Source organism: Lactuca virosa, chromosome 6, assembly GCF_052849685.1.
Source record: "Lactuca virosa cultivar CGN04683 chromosome 6, Lactuca_virosa_CGN04683_v6, whole genome shotgun sequence".
NCBI classification, from domain to species: Eukaryota; Viridiplantae; Streptophyta; class Magnoliopsida; order Asterales; family Asteraceae; genus Lactuca; species Lactuca virosa.
In genome coordinates this window covers 46,320,413-46,339,311 of record NC_136431.1, presented here as the reverse complement: position 1 = coordinate 46,339,311, position 18,899 = coordinate 46,320,413, and the positions used below count along the sequence as shown (strand labels likewise).

The 18,899-nt window shown below is 34.7% G+C and overlaps 1 protein-coding gene across 3 annotated transcripts; it reads left to right on the top strand.

Annotated features, from left to right (window-relative positions):
• The first annotated feature begins 1,904 nt into the window (after positions 1-1,904).
• On the top strand, positions 1,905-5,937 carry LOC145119778 (interactor of constitutive active ROPs 3-like). Of its 3 annotated transcripts, none has more exons than XM_079055510.1 (6): positions 1,905-2,016; positions 2,174-2,362; positions 2,971-3,237; positions 3,461-3,668; positions 4,527-4,742; positions 4,834-5,937. In XM_079055510.1, the coding sequence occupies exons 3-6, from the start codon at positions 3,218-3,220 to the stop codon at positions 5,833-5,835; spliced, it is 1,446 nt and encodes a 481-aa protein (XP_078911636.1). In that variant the 5' UTR covers positions 1,905-2,016; positions 2,174-2,362; positions 2,971-3,217; the 3' UTR covers positions 5,836-5,937. The 3 variants fall into 3 exon arrangements, with proteins under 3 accessions (XP_078911636.1, XP_078911635.1, XP_078911637.1); XM_079055509.1 differs by having other exon boundaries at positions 2,174-2,521; XM_079055511.1 differs by lacking the exon at positions 2,174-2,362 and having other exon boundaries at positions 1,922-2,016.
• Positions 5,938-18,899: the final 12,962 nt, after the last annotated feature.

The following is an 18,899-nucleotide window of genomic DNA, read 5'->3' as shown; positions in this document are numbered from 1 at the left end:
TGGATCAGACATACACGATCCGGGAGTATGGATTAGGTAAAAAGGTAAAGTTTAGATCCGGGAGTATGGATCAGACATACCCGATCCGGGAGTATGGATTAGGTAAAGAGGTAACTTTTAGATCTGGGAGTATGGATTAGGTAAAAAGGGTACATTTTAGATCCGAGAGTATGGATTAGGTAAAGAGGTAACTTTTAGATCCGGGAGTATGGATTAGGTAAAAAGGGTACATTTTAGATCTGGGAGTATGGATTAGGGAAAGAGGTAAATTTTAGAGTATGGATCGTGTCGTTGTGAGGATCGACGGGGTGGGGTAAGTTGCTTATATATTGTGAAATTGTATATTTTGTGAGTTCTAATATATATATATATATATATATATATATATATATATATATATATATATATATATATATATATATATATATATATATATATATATATGATATAACATTGTGGGATTAAAATCCCTATGTACTCACCAGGTTTCCCAACCTGACCCACTCAGTTTATTTGTATCACATGTGTCGATATAAAGCTACACTACACCGAGAGATTAAAGAGATGTAGATCACTAGTGTAAATGAATGTAAGTTCTGTTTATGTTTATGTTTCTGTATTGACGATGAAATCCCAAAGTTTTAAAATGAATAAAATACATTTATTTGGAAATGCTTTGATAACATATTTATCGTGTTTTTTTGGGAACAAATTCCGCAACACCTTTCTTTAAAAAGTTATTCTGATTTTAAAAATAAAATATAAACAAATCGGTTTTTTTTCTGGCCGAGAAAAATAGGGATGTCACAACAAATAAAGATTGATAATAAATTAGACAACAATGGAACAATAAGAAAAAGTTTGATAAGAAAGGAAAGAACGGGGACTCTCAAAGAGTAAGGATGATGTGACTTGTTTTAAGTGTGGAAACATAAAATATTATACAAATTAATACCAAATAGTCCCAGTGTTTCATTTGAAACAAGTTTATGTGCATATTCACCGACTGTCCTAAAAAGAAGAATGAGAATGTGCAACAACAAAAAAACATGGACCTTCACATTACAAATTATTATATGAGAGGCTTGAGAAACCGTATGTGTTGTTTTAGATATTTTCTTAGGGATTTCCTACGTGTTAATTTATTATTTGATTCGAATACAAACTATTTATTCATGTCATATAGATCTGGGTGATGACTTTCTATACTTTTGCATGCAATCTATTATTTGATTTGAATACAAATTAACTATTCATTCATGTCATATAGATTTGGCCGATGACTTTCTTTACTTTTGCATGCAGTTGATTCACACTTATTAGTTGATTTCGATGGTACTCATGTGACCATTATAAGAGAATTTAAGAATGTGTGTGGGGAATTTAGAGTAATAAATTTTGTTACATACATTGCTTCAATGCAACATTGTGGTTTCAATATTGTGTTGGACATGGATTGGTGGAATGCAAACCAAGATGAGATAGACTATGGTTTCAATATTGTGTTGGAAAAGGAATTTATTAATTCAAATTCCTCTAAACTCTGCAAACCAAGCAACATTTGAGTCTAACATTCACATAGTTTTCAATCTTCAGTTTTGTTAAAGATTATTCAATTAGTAAGCAACCTCCCATGGACAAACGAAACCTTCAAGTAAAAGATACAATAAGTTTGGTGGAAGTATTTCATCGTTTTGATTCCAATCTTTGTTTCAGTTTGGTGGAAACTACTTTACTCTTGTTGATGTTCTCTCCTTTCTATCCATTCGATGTATTTTAACAAAATTTTCATAAGAAGATAAGAAAAACACAAAATTCACAGCCACGTTTTTTCTTTCTTTGATGTGACATTAGTTCACACATAACTCATGAAAAACATCCTTTCTAGGTATACCGTATACCCTTAAACTAGTATAGGGCTTTCCTCTCGACCTTTTGTAGCCTTTAGGCTTACCCACAAATTTATAGCTTCGTTGGGTCATTGTTATGAGTTCGATGGCTCGCAATAATTGGCAGGTATCCATCTCTATCTATCTATCTTTATATACACACACCTTCAATTCTTTTAGATGAATTGTCATCTTCTTCATCAAAAAGCCATTAACTTCTTTCCCAAGTTTTTAAGATTTAGATCGATCGGTAAATATTTCATAATTTTAATCCATCATTACAGATGTAAAACCACTTAGCTTTATTGATCATGAGATCTGTATGTGAACTGTTTTCGGATAGTCAAACTAACACTGGTCTACGTCTTCGATCTACTAACTTCAATCACGGACAAAAATGGCGGAGTCTTTGAAATGACCAAAGTGCCCATCTTGAACAAGCATTACCCAATTTAAGATATCGGGTGATATAGGTAATTTGATATGTACCTTCCTTCTGGCCTGACGCTCGTGAAAACAATAATGGGGAACACCAAACATGCTTCAACTGCTACTCAGATCCTCCATTATTATTTTCATTAAATCTCATATCGATCCCCACTGGTTCCTTCCAAATAATTGCTGTTTTGCAGGTGTGTATTCATGTTAATCAAGTACTATATTATATTCTTATTTTTAAAGCTTATGTTTTTTACCCCATTAATTTATGGGTTTATGTAAAACGTTAATTAAACGTCCTTCTCTCTATATTCCCAAATAAATCTTTGGTTTTGTTAATAATATATTAACACCTAATGGATACAAGGCATTCGGTTTGAGAGTTGACTCGATGATATTATTGTTATTAGTTGGCATATGTGACACACCAGCACAACTTGAATTTTCTTTGTTTTTATGTCATTAATATTCATTCATGGTACATACTCTCTTGCCTGTTTCAGAGTACCATATCACATCCATTTACTTCATCTTTCACATTAGATTCTCTCTCTCTCTCTCTCTCTCTCTCTCTCTCTCTCTCTCTCTCTCTCTCTCTCTCTCTCTCTCTCTAATTGCTTGCAGTTTCTTGAATTTCTTGCAGGTTTTCATTGTTTCACTGGGAGTGTGAGTTTTGTGACGTCATAACGACAGTCTGGTCCCATGGCTGAAGAAAGTTAAGGGACCTTGGTGCTCTACAGCCACTCTTTATTCTCTTTCATTGTTGTGGTTTTCTTGAAATTGTTGCAGGTTTTGTTGGTGAGATAGCATTTAAGTTAGACGTAAATTAAATTTAAAGCACCCATTTTGGTTGAATCTTGGATAGAAAAGGGTGGCATTAAAGATAGCAAATGCAGACTCCAAAAACAAGGTACCATAAACAATACCTCTCTTCAATGACCTTTAATTGTTCATTTAGTCCTTCATCGATAATTGAACCCAGTTTTGCTAGTTACTTCCGTTATTGTAGTTTTGAAAGTGTTAGAATAGTTAAGTAGTTTATACATGTTTTCTTTCCTATTTTGGTCCATATTTCCCTTCTCTTTTTGTGTTTTAGAATTGCTTATATGGTTTTTGGCTGATACTGATGACAGCGTAAAGAGCTCTTCAGGCTCTGAAGGTGGTCGGAAGAGCTCTCCTCGATCTGTTACTTTAGAGACTAGACAAAGGAGCACAGGTCGTGTTGTTCGACAACTCAAGACAAGTGGCCTTGAAGCAAACTCTTCTACAAGTATTAGAACTCCAAAAACAACAAGTACTAAAATTCTTGATCGCACATCACCAAGAGGACTTGATCCTGAGGTATATTAATTTCTAGCATACTACTAAAACTTCATGACTTTTTATGGGTTTTTGTGTGTGTTTGTTTGTGTGTTTGTGTGGGTGGGTGGGGAGGGGGAGAGGGTATTTAGTGACAAACAAATGATTTGTATGAAAATTCAGATGGTGTTGAAAGTGCTTTCCAAAAGTAGTATTTTGACCTTAATAACATCTATAACATCGTTTCTAAGAGTGACAATCATTTTCAGCTCAAAAATGTGCAAAATATAAGTTATTGTTTTTAACTTGTTTAAATTTTCAAAAATACATCTTGTATTTATTGTAATATATATGTAAATATTAAGTTTTAATTAAATATGTTATCATGTTTTGAGTTATTAAAAAGCTTTATATTCTTAAATAAATTTAGATGTTCTTATTACATTTAAAATATAGTTAATTTAACTATACATCTATACTTTAACTTTAATCAACTAAAAGACCAGTGGGCTTCAGTTTTCAGAGTCTTTTTTGGAAGTAACTTTTAGTTTTTTATGTTCTATATATATCGTTTTATACACTTTAAACAGTTATAAAATACTTTTGCTAAACCGTTTAACACAAATAAAACTCCAATTTACAGCTTCCGGCGTCCTCCTAGCTTTGCCAAAGATAACCTATGACTACCGTCAAACTTCCCAGTTTCCTCTTTTTTGTGGATATTTATCACATGCATTTATATAAGTTTAATGTAAAGTAAGTAGTAGGTATATAATTGTTCTTAGTTATTACATAAGATATTTTCATGTTCATTAATGCCCAAGTGGAAGGGCGAACCTTGAGTGTATGGTTGAGGTTACATATGTTTTTTCTTTCTAATATTATTGTTTAATGTTTCAGAAGAAACGTCAAGGGAGAGTTGCCGAACTTGAAACACAAATTAGTCAACTGGAGGATGCTTTAAGAACTGTTAAAGATCAACTAATTGTGTCTGAATCATGGAAAAAACAAGCCAAGTTAGACGCAGAAGAGTCGAGGAAAGAGCTTTTAGCCATAACTTTAAAACTTGAAGAGTCTCAAAAGCTCTTGGCTTTGTCTTCTTCCCATGAAACCCATGTAAGCTCCCTTTTTTTGTATATTACGTTCATGCAATCGCTCTCCTTTCATTTCTAACCATAATATTTTCATATTTTGGAAAATTTTGAAGTCGAACCATCTATCAGCATACGAGGAGATACGTGTCTTGAAAGAGAATATGGCTCAACAGCTTTCGATCATGGAGGAAATGAAGAACCAACTTGACGATTCCAGAAGTTCAGAGTCTCAGGCCCAGACTTTAGCTAGCGAAACTTTACAACAACTCGAAACAGCAAAAAAAACAATGGAGTCATTAAAGACAAACAGTGATGATTACAACGCTATTGTTTCGGAGCTACACCAATCAAGAGCACGCGTAAGTTCGTTAGAATCGATTATTGAAGAAATGAATGCAAAAGAGAAGCAAAGTGAATCCAAAGAGATTACTGATTTGAAAGCTGAACTCGAAAATTTGAAATCACGTCAAGCATGGGAGATTAATGGCGAATTGAGGAAGTCGAAAGAAGATGTTGATGCGTTGAGGGCGAATTTGATGGATAAAGAGACCGAATTGCAATGTATTCTTGAGGAGAACGAAGATCTGAATGCGAAACTGAAAAACTTGCGAGAAAACGAGGTGGGAAACGAGTCAAAACAAGATTTCGAGAGTTTAAAGTCGAAATTGACGAGTTTAGAGACGGAATTAAGCGAAAAGTGCGATGAAAACGAGATGCTGAAACTGGAAATCAAGAAAATGAAAAGCTCAACGGAGGCAATGAAGAAGAACAAAGACGAAGTTGCAAATGTGACTGAACGATTAGAGGCTGTGAAGATGAGCAACTGTGAAATGGAAGAAGAGTTGAGAAGGCTGAAAGTGCAGATGAGTCAATGGCGGAAGGCTGCGGAGGCGGCTACTGATATGCTTTGTGATAAGAACAGTGATAACAATGGCCGGATGTTGGAGGAGAGAACATGGTCGATGGGCCATTTTAGTCCTAGGAAGAGGATGAACATGAGTTCACCTGGTAGTGTAGAGATTGATGATGATGATGATGATGAGTATTTGAAGAGGAAAGATGGTAATATGCTTAGAAGGATTGGAGTGTTGTGGAAGAGGCCACAAAACAAATGATCATGATAGAGGTGGTATTGTGGTTGGAAATTGATTGAAATTTTTATGAACATTTGTAATTTTTAGTTTTATTATAAAAGAAGCATTATTGTATTTTAAAAATGCAAAAGGAGGCACCAACGTTGAATATTTCAACCAATGGATATATGTTATTTTGGTGTAAGCGTATTATACCAATCTTAACACCTAGTTAGAGTAAGCATAATAACCCGAAAAAGAAAAAAAAATGAATTAACCAGACCAAGAAGATCAAATAACAAATAAATATTTGGTAGAAATGATAAAAAGTACATCATTTGCATGTCTTTTAGTGGACCAATCAAATTAATCATTAGATGATATAAAAATAACATTATTCTTAAAAAAATTCTTGGAAAAAAACATTGATGATTCATTTTTTTTGGTGAATCAAGTTTTGATTCACTTTTCGGACAACTTTAGTGAATCATCGACGCGTTTTTTTTTTTTTTTGAAAATTTTTTGCAAATCATATTTTTTTGTAAATTTTAAAGATTCATTTTGTTGATTCGTCAAAAATCATACAAATGATGCACTTCTTACCCTTCCTACAAAATATTTCCTTCTTACTCGATTTATATCCATCGGACCAATATAAAATGACTATTTTGGGTTTTGCTTTTGATAATCGAATGAAATTGTAACATTCTGTGTCCTGTCATTTTCTATTTCAGGGTCGTGGGCCGGAAATCGATTGTGTAAAGGCTTTAGGCCTTAAGAAGGTAATGTTTAGACCTTTTGGAAGGAGGTAATGATGGTTATGAGATCTAAACCTTTGAATTGCGTTTTGGTCCGAAGGGTAGAACGGGAAAAATCATAGGCCGGGTTCTTGCATGAAATATGGATTTTTATTCAAGAAGTTTTTAGTCCAAGATATTTAGATAATATTGTAGAGCTCTTCAATACCTTTCTGTGGATATAAAGAACGTCGAAAATGGAGTTGGAACGAAGAAGTTACGACCGTTTGAAGTTAGGACGATTTTTGGGTTAGCCGCGTACGCTCCCATCAGTCTCCATCTTTCCAAATCGTCCCTTGCAAACCCTAGATCCCTTGTGTGAATTTTTAGCCTTAAAGTATGTGTGTTTGGTGCTTATGAAGGAAGAAAGTGGTGGAAGATCATATTGGGAGCCTAAAGCAATATAGATCCAGGAGTTTATTTTCCTCAACCATCTCAAGGAGGTATAAAGTCTTCATCTTGATGAGTTAGTTGATAGATCTTTGGATTTTGTCCACTTTTCTCTATGCTTTGTTGCTTTGGATGGTTGAACTTCATAAATCTTGCAACTTTATGAATCTCTAGGCCATTTGGAGCATTTGACTCTTTAGATCTGAATTAGATTTGAGTTTTGAGGCCATGCATGGAATCTTGGACTTTTTTGCCCTATTTTGGCCTAATAAGAGTTCAAGACATGCATTGGACATGCATGTCTGAAAAGCACCAATTTTTATGATGTGTTTGGTCTTGAAGACTCTTTTGGAGCTTTTGGACAAGTAACCTTATGGATTGAGTGATTATTGCTTAATCCATGTAGTGTTTTGAACCTTAAAGTTGAGATCTATACACTTTGGAGGGTTTTATGAGATAAAGTTGGAAACTTTATCCATCTAGACCCTATTATGGACCAGATCTGAGTTGGAGAACCTTTAGAATCGAAGAACATGGATGAATGCGTTAAGCTGCTGAAAACCCTGATATCACGGCGTGACAAGGCCATCACGACGTGGTGGAGGGGCTGGTCGCAGTTATTTTGTCGTCTTCAACACCACGCTGTGGTAAAGGGCTACCACGACGTGGCGGTCAGCTGATTCGACTCTTCTTGACTTTTTGACCAGTTTGACCTTGACTTTGACCAAGTTTGACTCATAGGTATTTTGGGTATTTTGGATGGCAATTTAGAAATTGTCCTTTGATTGAATATGTGTTGGTTAGAGCCGAGATTCGGAGTTGAGACCTCATCATCTACCTTCCAGACTGTGAGGTTAGTTTTCCTCACTGTACTTATGGGTCTAAGGCACCAAGGTCGACCGATTGGATTAGATATCCTGTTATGTGATAGTATGATGCTATGCTTAGTGATCTGTAGATTTGCGTGATTGTCTGTTGACTGATTATATGTTTATCTGTGTATGTGCACATATTTGGTTGATGGTTGAGGCTTTACTGCTTTTGTGTGTGAGCCAACAAACCAAGGGTATTCCATCCCAATGGATGACTGGACCCGACATTGGCATTCCAACCTAGGGTATTCCATCCCGAGGATGATTGGACCCTATGGTTGACTGGGCCTGATATATATATATATATATATATATATATATATATATATATATATATATATATATATATATATATATATATATATATATATATTGGCATTCCAATCTAGGGTATTCCATCCTGAGGATGACTGGACCCTATGATTGATTGGGCATGGGATATTCCAACCCAATGGTTGATTGGACTCGACATGTTTGATTGTATATGTTATTTGCTTGTGTTGGTATTTTGGGGGAACTCACTAAGCTTTGGCTTATGGTGTCAGTTTATTGTTTCAGATACTTCGGATGATCGTGGAAAGGCGAAGGCTTGACCGTACACATCTCCTTGTTATGGGTTTTTATGATTTTGGGATACTCTGATGTTGGATAAATATTTTGGAAACTTTGGTTTGTAAACATTTTATAACTTCCATGTGTTTTTGAAAAACTTATATTTGTTGTGTTTTTCGGTAGTGTTACATGAAAAAGATGCACTTTTGGTCCCTTTATGATTTAAAGACTAGATCTTGTCTGTTGGGACCATTCTAATGGATAAAGTTGGAAAATTTACCCATTATAGAGCTATTAGGAACCATAAAAATGTGATTTTGGTCCTTTTATCCCTTCCATGCAAGAGTTGTGATGTCTTAATGGATTAATAAGTTAGGGTTTTAGCTTTTGGACCTTCCTTAGCCATGGAAAGTCATAAAGGTGGAAACTTTATGACTTAAGAAAATGTTTTGAGGCTAGATATGAGTTTAGGTGAAAAGTACTTAAGGGATTAAGTGCTTAATGGAAAGGATGGAATCAGCTCGAGTACCTTGGGCATGATTTTCGTACGTTGGGCGTACTAAGACATCCCATGTACGCGGGGCGTAAGTTGAGTACGCACGGCGTACTCAACCAGCCTTGGACTTTGACTTTTGTTGACTCTATTGACTGTTGACTTCTTGACCAAGTTTTACTTTAGGTCAAACTTGAGGGTTTTGATTGGTGATTAAGATTTTATATGGTTCTTATGTTAGTGGATCCGTAGGAGCAAGCAGTGTAGCAGGGAGCGTATCACGGTGTTCTCGGCCAACTAGTTGTGGTTATCTGTTAGTAGAGGGATGTCTTAGGGACTATATGTAGTCATGTAGGATAGACTGAGGATTCTTGGTCTAGACCATTTTACATGTTCCTTGTTGGTTGTGGTTCTAGAGTAGGATCACCTGTCTGGGTGGCTATCTCACCTCTGAGTATATACGTTTATGCATTCCTGGTATGTCGATATTTAGTATGTTTCTATGCTGTAGTGATCTGTTAGATTTGCATCCTACTATCGAGTATGTTACTGTGTCGTAGTGGTCTGTTAGATATATATCCTGGTATATAGAATGTTGTATTGCGGTAGTGATTTGTAGAACTGTATGTCTACTTGTACTTGTTGGTTATCATCTAATGGAGTGCCCTAGCGACTGTATGTAGTCATGTAGGATAGCGTAAGAACTCTTGATCTAGGCTTTATTGCCTCTTCCTTGTTTGGTTGTGGATCTAGAGTAGGATCATCTGTTCGGGTGGCTATCTCACCTCTGGGTACTTATGGTTACGCATTTCATGGAAGTTTGCTGGTAGCGAGATTGTGTGTTGTGAGAGGACTAGTAGGCGGTAGTGAGCTGTATGATTGATGTTTGTCTGTATTATGTGCCTACTTGATCCTTATTTGTTTATATGTCGACATATGGTAGTAGTGGGTTGAGGCGGTCCTGCTGTGTGTTGTAGGCCAAGATACCTGGTGCGGGCCGGATGTAAGCCGTAGGCACGGCGGCTCGGGAAGAGCGATGGTTGAGGTGGTAGGCCAACAAACCCTGGGTATTCCAGCCTGATGGCTAAGTGGACCCGATGCATGCTTGTATATTTATCGTATGGGCTATTTTGGGGGAAACTCACTAAGCTTTATGCTTACCCAATTGTTTATTGTTTCAGGTATCATCAGTGGCTATGGGAAGACGAAGGTGGGACTGTACACACTCATCAACAACATTAGGATTCCGCGTTTTCTATGATACTCTGATTTTTAATAAATGTGATTTGGAATAAACGGTTTTCTTACTAATGGATTTATAAATTGGGAAGTTTTACCTTAATAAAAATGGAAAATTTTGGTTGTGAAAAATGGGACGTTATAGAAATGGTTCAATTCTGGTTTTTAAGTATAACCAATCAAACATTAACCAAGCCTAAACAGTCCCATAATACTAATATTGATATTAAAACTAAAAATATATAATTAATTGGATTTGTCTTTCCAATTAATTCCCTCCGCATGTTGCTACTTGCATGAGTAAATCATGTCTAATTTCTTTCTGAGCAGTAGATCTCTATATTTTGGGTGATCCAAAACTGTCTTAGAAAAAGACTGAGGACCGAACCGGTCTTAGACTGACAAGTCCCAAGGCGGTCCAGATAACCGGTCCGGGTATAATGGGATAATAATATTTTCCTTAATTACCTTTGACAGTGGCTTGCATTAAAATTTGTAAAAAGTTATTTGGATTGAAAACAAAACCTAATCTAAGTTTTAGGTGCATAAGGGTGATGATTTAGTGGAACATGAAGTTGATATTTGTGTTGAACACCTAACATCTCTCCTAATTTTATGAATTGAGGTAATATAAATAACACTTTATTGTCGTTAAACATGTAGAATTATTCTGGACGAGAATGGTGAGGACCATTGTTCATAGATACATGATGGTGATGACAAAGCTTCAACCATTATGGTGGTGAGGGTGAAGAAAATCAAAACCCAAATAAATCGACTTTTCTTCGAATTTAAACTATAAACCTAGAAAAAACTTTAACTATTCCAGATTCAAAATAAAAAAGCTTGATAATTCTCGGTCCCATGTTTTGCTTTGGTTCCAGGATGGTGAGATTCAAACCCAAAAAATATTAGACTATGAAAGTCGAATGAAAAAAAAAACAGTAATAGCTAAAATATGGTATAAGCGTGCGAAGATAGGAGGAGAAATCGGGTAAGAGTGTTAGAAGATGGGAGGAAAAATCATATAAGAGTGTTAGAAGATGAAAATCGGGTTTTTATGATGGACTTTTTATTTATTGATCGTAAATATAACATAATAGAAAAAAAATAGTCATTGTAGACTTAATGCCCTTTTAGTAAAGTTAATATGAGACACCAAAACTATAACAAAATGATACTATAAAGACGGTTTATGAAAAAAAAAGTTAAATAAAAAACTGAAAATATTACTAAATCTTAAGGACCATTTCTGTAATTTAATACTTTAATAATTTAATTTTTGTAAATACAAGTAAAAGAGTTGAAGAAATGGAAAGTATTGGTGAGCTAATCAAACTAGGCCCATATAACAAAGTTAATAGTTTTGACCCAAACACACCTTACGGCTAGTTGCTATCATTGGACGTTGGGCGTTGAGTGTTGAGACTTGAGAGTTGAGACCTCCGGGTCCGACAATTATATTAACTCCAACATTTTCATGTAGATATATGATATTAAGGTACATCAAATATTAACAATAATTATACAAATAAAATTTCCCTGGAACCGTTATTCCATTATTTCATTGTTCAAAATTGATATTTTAAGTATATAACAAAATTAAAACCAGTTATATGTTACTAGATGATTCTAACAGTTTACTATAAATAGTCATAATTCAATGTAAAAAAATATACCCGTCTATTTTATTTAATTAATCAGTAGGCAAATATCTATGAGTTGTGCATAATAGAACTATATATTAAAATTTTTGCATGTACATTTTAAAAATATTACACTAAGTTGATATATAAATTTATAATTATTTTGAACCATATTATAAAATATAAATCTCAGAGTCATATCATTCAATAGCATCTTTTCACGGTTTGTGTTTAAATAAAACTAAACATTTAGTTTTGCAATCTAACGTAATATAATTTTTTATGTTAGTTAATCAAAAACCACTTGTTTGAAACAATTGAATTACAATCAAAAATACTTTTTTGATATTTGGATTTATGTTTTAGTTTAAACATAATATTTAAATTAACAAATAAATATGTCATAATAATCATTTTAAAAATTTGTTAATAATAATATAATATTTTGCATTTAATAATATATTTTGAATAAATAAATTAATTATACTAAGTTGGATATTGAAAGGTCATTAAAGTTTCAAATCTATATGGTTATAGAAAAAATGATTATATAATATGATGATTATGCTAAAAAAAGTTAATTATGTAAATGGAAAACAAAATGCATACCTATTGCTTGAGGCTTTGTAACTTGTCTTGTAATGATGACATACAGCTCCTAAGACATTTGAAAATAAATCTGAACTAGATTTTTCATAACGAAATATATGCAGTGACGACTCTAGAATAAAAAATTACATAGTTCACTAACCAAGTTCAATCGGGTCGGTTCAAGAGTAAACCATGTAAAAAAACGATTTAACATTTATAAAAATTGGTGGTGAAAGGATTAAGCCTAAATCGGTCTTTTCTTAATTTGTTGGAGTAAACCAGTCTAAAGTAAGTCTCAATAAGTTTATGACGTGAAAATATGAAAGAGTAAACATATGTTTATAATGGGAAACCTCTTTTATCATTTTTTTTTCTTGGAGTCGATATGAGACTTTTTCATGTCACTAAATATGATATGTTTTTTATTGTCTATAATTTATACTTCTTTTTTTCCTTCATTTTTTTTACTAAACACATTAGGTAGGTCCATCAAAATATTTAAGGTGGGTCATAAATATTTTTTGTATATAATTTGTTGTAAAAAAAATTCAAATTTAGGTGGATCAATTGACCCACCTTGGCATAGAATAGCCTCGCACGTGGTCGTAGGATATATTTTATCCGTTGGATAAGAATCGGATACACCAAAACATTGAAACCAGATTTTTATCCTAAATAGTCCTATAATTTCCCCCATCCAAGAAATTAAATATCCTCCTACTTTTTCTTCTTACTCATCATCCTATCATTTTTAGATGTTGTTGTAACACCCCAAACTTTTACACATTAAATTATTATGGTTTATAAAACATTTTCTGTCAATGGGTCCTATTTATAAAATATGTTCCCAAACTTTTCTCATTTCATTTACAAATACATTTTAAAAAAACATTATTTCTAGTATTACAATCGATACAATAAACCATAGTAAAGTGGCAAGGTTGCTTATGACAGGGAAACTACGCCCAATATCTATCCATTGGCTCTCTATTACCAATCCTAGCTCAACTCTCTAGGTTGTTTCTAAATTCATGGAATACAAGGAATTTCAAACAAAATATGTAAGACAAAAATTGTATTGTGAGTTATATGGGATTAGATACAATATCATTATCAAAAGTATTTGATAAAGCTATCATTTGACATGCATTTATAAACAAGATGCAAAGCATTATATGCATGTCCTTATTCAATGCAAGACTTCTCAGACTATCTCGAGTCAAAGTTATCTCTCGAATCTAATGTCCACAAGGACCGCCCCAAATTGAGCTAGCCACATAAAGTGACAACTACAACAACCGAAGTACGACCCCGTGAAATATTTATGGCTATCCATACTATGGCCTCGTTAATAACTACGAATATCCATATTATGGACCCATCAATAAGTTGTGGATATCCATATTGGAGAACAAATTATTGAAATGACCTTGTCTTGGTTCCCATTCGAACCCTTTGGTCTAGCCGACAACATTTCAAGACTATGCAATTCGCTCATATGATGCATGATCACCACTTTTCCTTAACTGACTCAATCATGCCTAAATGATTGATGCTCATGCACATGCACATTTAGTAATCACATTGCACAGTAAAACATTTAAACATAATATAATTGTAATTCATTTCTTTAAACATTTTCAATAATTCGTATAATAAATCATAGCTAGCTAACCATTACTCATAAAAGAGTTCATTTATTCGAAAGCATATATTTGCTAGCTAAAGTCTCATTTCTTTTCAAAGTATAATCTTTCACTAATCGTTTTCAAACATTTCATAGTAAACCTTACTAATATGTCATGTACCCCAAAATGGGTAAAATCCAAATGTACTCACTTGACCAGTTAGTGAAGACTAACTTCCGATCCAGCTTCTGGCCTCGTGCTATCTCTTAGCTTTCCATTGTTCCACCTATATGGACAAATATCAAGTTCCTCATAACTTGTCTCAATATACTTAGGAGCTTGTTTATCATATCTATTATACTGACCTTTTCCTGATTACTAACACAACTAGGCAACCATTTGTTACCAAATCACTAAGCTCCGCAAAACTATTACCAAACGGCTTAACACTGCAAGCCGGTAATTCAATCTCATAAATCGGACAATCCTCTAAACTTGGGTTTACAACTAGGGTTATCCAATCGAGAGTTCAACTACGGAAACCCCTTTATCTTTTTATTGTCAATCAGTTCATAGCAACACTGTGTTATGAGTTTACATACTATATCAGGTTTATCAACCCGTCACGGCTTAATACTAACGTAAATAAAGTTACGTATTAACAATTGAGCGGATACCTTAGCCCAAATGGAAGTCGTATCATTGCTAAACGACCTCTCGAGTTCCGTCTCTAGTTCGTGACCGGCGCTCACTGACTCTGGCTTCGATTCTTGTGAACCGACGTTAAAACGCTCTTTCGAAGCTATATTGCATCATGTTACAACTTAAAACACTCGTTAGACCAAACGTGCAACGAATAATAAATGACCGCTATTTATAGGGGTTGAGATGTCGGGGGACGCGTCGTGCCTTGTGATTGGTGGAACTTTTGGAACTGCCACATGTCCTACTCGATCAACTTTTCATGATTCAGCATAGGCGCGTCATGCCTTTTAAAGGGCGCTCCGCATCCAGCAGGCTTTTTGTTGACTTTTACAAATAGCATTTTACTTTTCGAACGACCATAACTTTCTCATATGAGCTCCGTTTTTGACAAACTTTATATCCACGGAATCGTATTGGATCTTATCATTACTCCTACATATAGTAAATTCATTTTTAAGTTTATGGGTCATTACAACCTCTCCTCCTTAAGAGGATTTCACCTCGGGATCTTTCAAAAATGCTTATAATTACTTCCCGGTCTGCAATCGGTTTACACTTTATAACAATATACTTTATTTCATTGCATCCACATTATACGCAATATTCTATTCTCAAACAATTCACAATGGGTTTCATACACCCACACTATCGATGGTGTTATAACCATTTACTTAGTATGTCTACTACACTTGAGCCGTTTCCGGTCAAAATTTTATACAAACCTAGCTGATATCAATCTGCAACTGTCAACCTGACAGTTGTATATATATCTTACGATTCGCAAGGGCCTAATCCCTCTTATCAGCACCTCATGTACCATCATTTACGCATAGTTCTTATTTTTCTCTAATCACTTGTTGCATAGAACGGTCACGTTCCTGCGTTATTTTTAACCAGCCTGATAACATATTCCTTACAAGGGAATTAACCTTTCTATCGATACTACATGTACCGCTGCTATTCATATATAATCTTCACTTCTTCCTTCTATAGGGATGACTATTCATTTACATTATCTTTCACCAACTTAGTGACACACTCCTCACAAGGAGCTATCCTCTTTATTCACATAACATGTATTACTACATGTATTTGATTATTTCTTACCAGGATCGCATCATGAATTTCTCGATTCACGGTTTTTTTCCTTTAACAAGAGTGCTCACCTTGAGCACTTTGAAAAAATTCATCAACATTTAAGTCTGGATTAACGACCATTTTTACAAATGAATAACATATTGATTGTTATCTACAATCATTTGGATTCCTAAAAGTAACCATGAAAATAGTCTTTATCACTTAATACTTAGGTTAATCATAACCTACAGATTCAGTGTACACCAAAAGGTGCAAAAATCAATGGAGACCCTACACAGATCTTCTTATCGGCCTTACTATTCTTATTAAATATTTCTTATGTAAATGACATTTACCTCAACTATCGACCTATAAGGTCTTACAGAAGTACTCAACCAGAGTATATTTTCTCCTTGCATCTATGGCCTTCTTTTCTATCTTGTCTTTAATTTGAGATCTTCGTCCCAATTTTCATACTTTATCATACCCTTACTCTATGGTAGGGTCTATTGGTACTAACTCTACAAGGTTGGTACCTATCGAACATTTCCTTACTCATACCAGGTAATTTTACATGTTTTGTTTCCTTATGGAGCTTATTACTCCACAATTCACTTTCATCATTTATATAGTTCACTTCTATAGTCTCTGCTATTGAGATCGTCCTCCAAAATTACTTAATGATCATAGAAACTTAAGTGAACTCTAAACCTTTCGGTGAACTCTATACTTTATCTTCCCAATGAAATTTTCCAATTCAACTTAGAATCATCACATCTAAAGCGTGTTCTATCAACCATAACATGAGACTGTAGTTATCACATTCTTACATAGTCTATTTATGAAGTAATTCACCCTCTTGGCCCCTTTGACCAATATGCTAATCTTTGGTGGAAAAAACTATTCTATATTAGTCACCCTACAAAAAGGTAGACCCTTATTCCTGCAGTCTTTCATCAAGAAGTTACATTCTTCCTGACAGGCACTTATTTTTTACTAAGTTCTAAATACACATAATATTACAACTACATTCTTATCAAACCTTATTTATCACTTAGGAAAACCCCCAATTTACTCTTACTGTTCATCCTCCCGACCCTTTTTCTATATAAACTAGAGGGAATTTGTTTCCTTTGTTTCAATGTCACCGCTTAGTTATATCACAATTAGTTTTGGTCCAACTATACCATTCCACACCAACAATGTGGTTAATCCGACTAAGTATCATCATAACACCAATTACCTTAGCAAAGTTCTACCTTAAACTCATTACAATACCATCATTTAATAATCACTAAAGGTCATGCATCTTAGTACTACAATACTATCACCATGACTTCACTCTCACACGTCTTCCCTGTTTATCACAATCAAACTTCTTTTTAATGGACATATCTTAGGATTTATTCTGCATTCCCTCCATTAGATCTGGTCTGATATTCGATCTTAAAATTTTGAAGATGTAACATCTTGATGTCGAGGTATTTCCATTTTTAGCCCTAAGTATGAGAATTATTGCATTTTAGCCCTTGTATGATAAATTGTTGCAAAATGGCCCTTAGTGGCATTTTTGTAATATTTGGGCGGAGAACGCATACGCTAGGCATACATAGCGTACGTGCCAAAACCTCAAACACTAATAATTAGGGTTTGGACCCTATATAAATATCATTAACTCTCCAAGGCTCATTCCCTCATCATCCTTCAACCCTCATTTCGTCCATAGCAAACCCTAAGCTCTTGTGTTTTCATTTGGAGCTTGATAGTGTGTGTTTTGGTATCTTTGAAGCCAAGAAAAGATTAAAGAACCATCTGGGAAGATCAAGACCACTTAGATCCAAAAACACCTCACCTTCAAGATTCATTTTGAGGTATAAAGTTCTAAACTTGATGATCATATCTCTAGATCTTGATAATATTAGAAGTTTATGCTTATTACTCCCATAGTCTTGGTCCGTTTGGGTATGAGCTACCTTAGACCAAATGAGTTGTTCTTTGGGACGTTTTAGGGTGTTTTGAATGATAAAAATGTGACCTTAGGCTTTCTTTTCCCTCCATGCAAGTGTTGAGATGTCTTAATGGGATAAGAAGTTAGGGTTTTAGCTTTAGGGCACTTACTAGCCATGCATTACCATAAAGTTGGAAACTTTATGGTTAATGACATTAGTTTGGGGCTAGATTTGAGAATTGGATGAAAGAGATTATTGAAATAAGCTCTTAATAGAAGGATTAAGAGGAGACAATGTACGTTGGGCGTACAGAATGGTACACTGAGCGTACCAGGTCAGCATCACGTTTTTTTGGTCAAAGAGTGAGTAGGCCCCACGTACAGGCTGAATACGCTCAATGTAATCAGCAGTGTTGACCAAGTTTGACTTTTTAACTTTTGACTTTGACCAAGTTTGACCTAAGGGTATTTTGGGTATTTTGAGTCGTATTTGAGATTGGTCATTATTTGATGAATAGGTGACCGGTTGAGCTGAGATTCAAAGTTGTGTCCCGTTCAGCGATCTTTTTCAGACTGAGGGGTGGGTTTTCCTCACTGTACTTGCGGGTCAAAGGTACCAATGCGGACCCACTGAGTTACGTAGTCTGGTTTAGAGGATGTCGATATGTTGTATTGATCTGTTAGAACTGAGTCCTGGTATATAAGATGTCATTATGCGGTAGTGATCGGTAGATCTACCTGTGAGTCTGTTGACAGGCTATATGATTAGCTATTTGCTGAATATATGTTGTGGGTCAGGGTAAGCCAACCAGGAGGTTGCGGACCCAGTATGCATTATGTATATCTTCTTGGTTGTGCTATGTGGTACTGTGGGGGAACTCACTAAGCTTTGACTTACAGTTTTTAGTTTATTGTTTCAAGTACTTCAGATGACCGCGGGAAGTCGAATGCGTGATCGTGCACATCGCATCGGATTTTTATGTATTTGGATCTTGGGATACTCTAATTATTGATTTTACTTTTGAAACAATGGTTTTTTAAACAATTATTATCTTGTGGCTGTTTTGGCAAAAATAAAAAAATTTACTCAGATTTTTGGGATGTTACAAGTTGGTATCAGAGCCCTGGTTTGAGAGAAATGGACGAGCATTTGTGTGAATCCGGACTC

Excerpts from the sequence above, each read along its gene's own strand:
- LOC145119778 (XM_079055510.1), top strand. The coding sequence starts at position 3,218 with ATGCAGACTCCAAAAACAAG. Across the intron at positions 3,669-4,526 it reads CAAGAGGACTTGATCCTGAG|AAGAAACGTCAAGGGAGAGT; the intron begins GTATATTAATTT and ends TTAATGTTTCAG. Across the intron at positions 4,743-4,833 it reads CTTCTTCCCATGAAACCCAT|TCGAACCATCTATCAGCATA; the intron begins GTAAGCTCCCTT and ends AAAATTTTGAAG.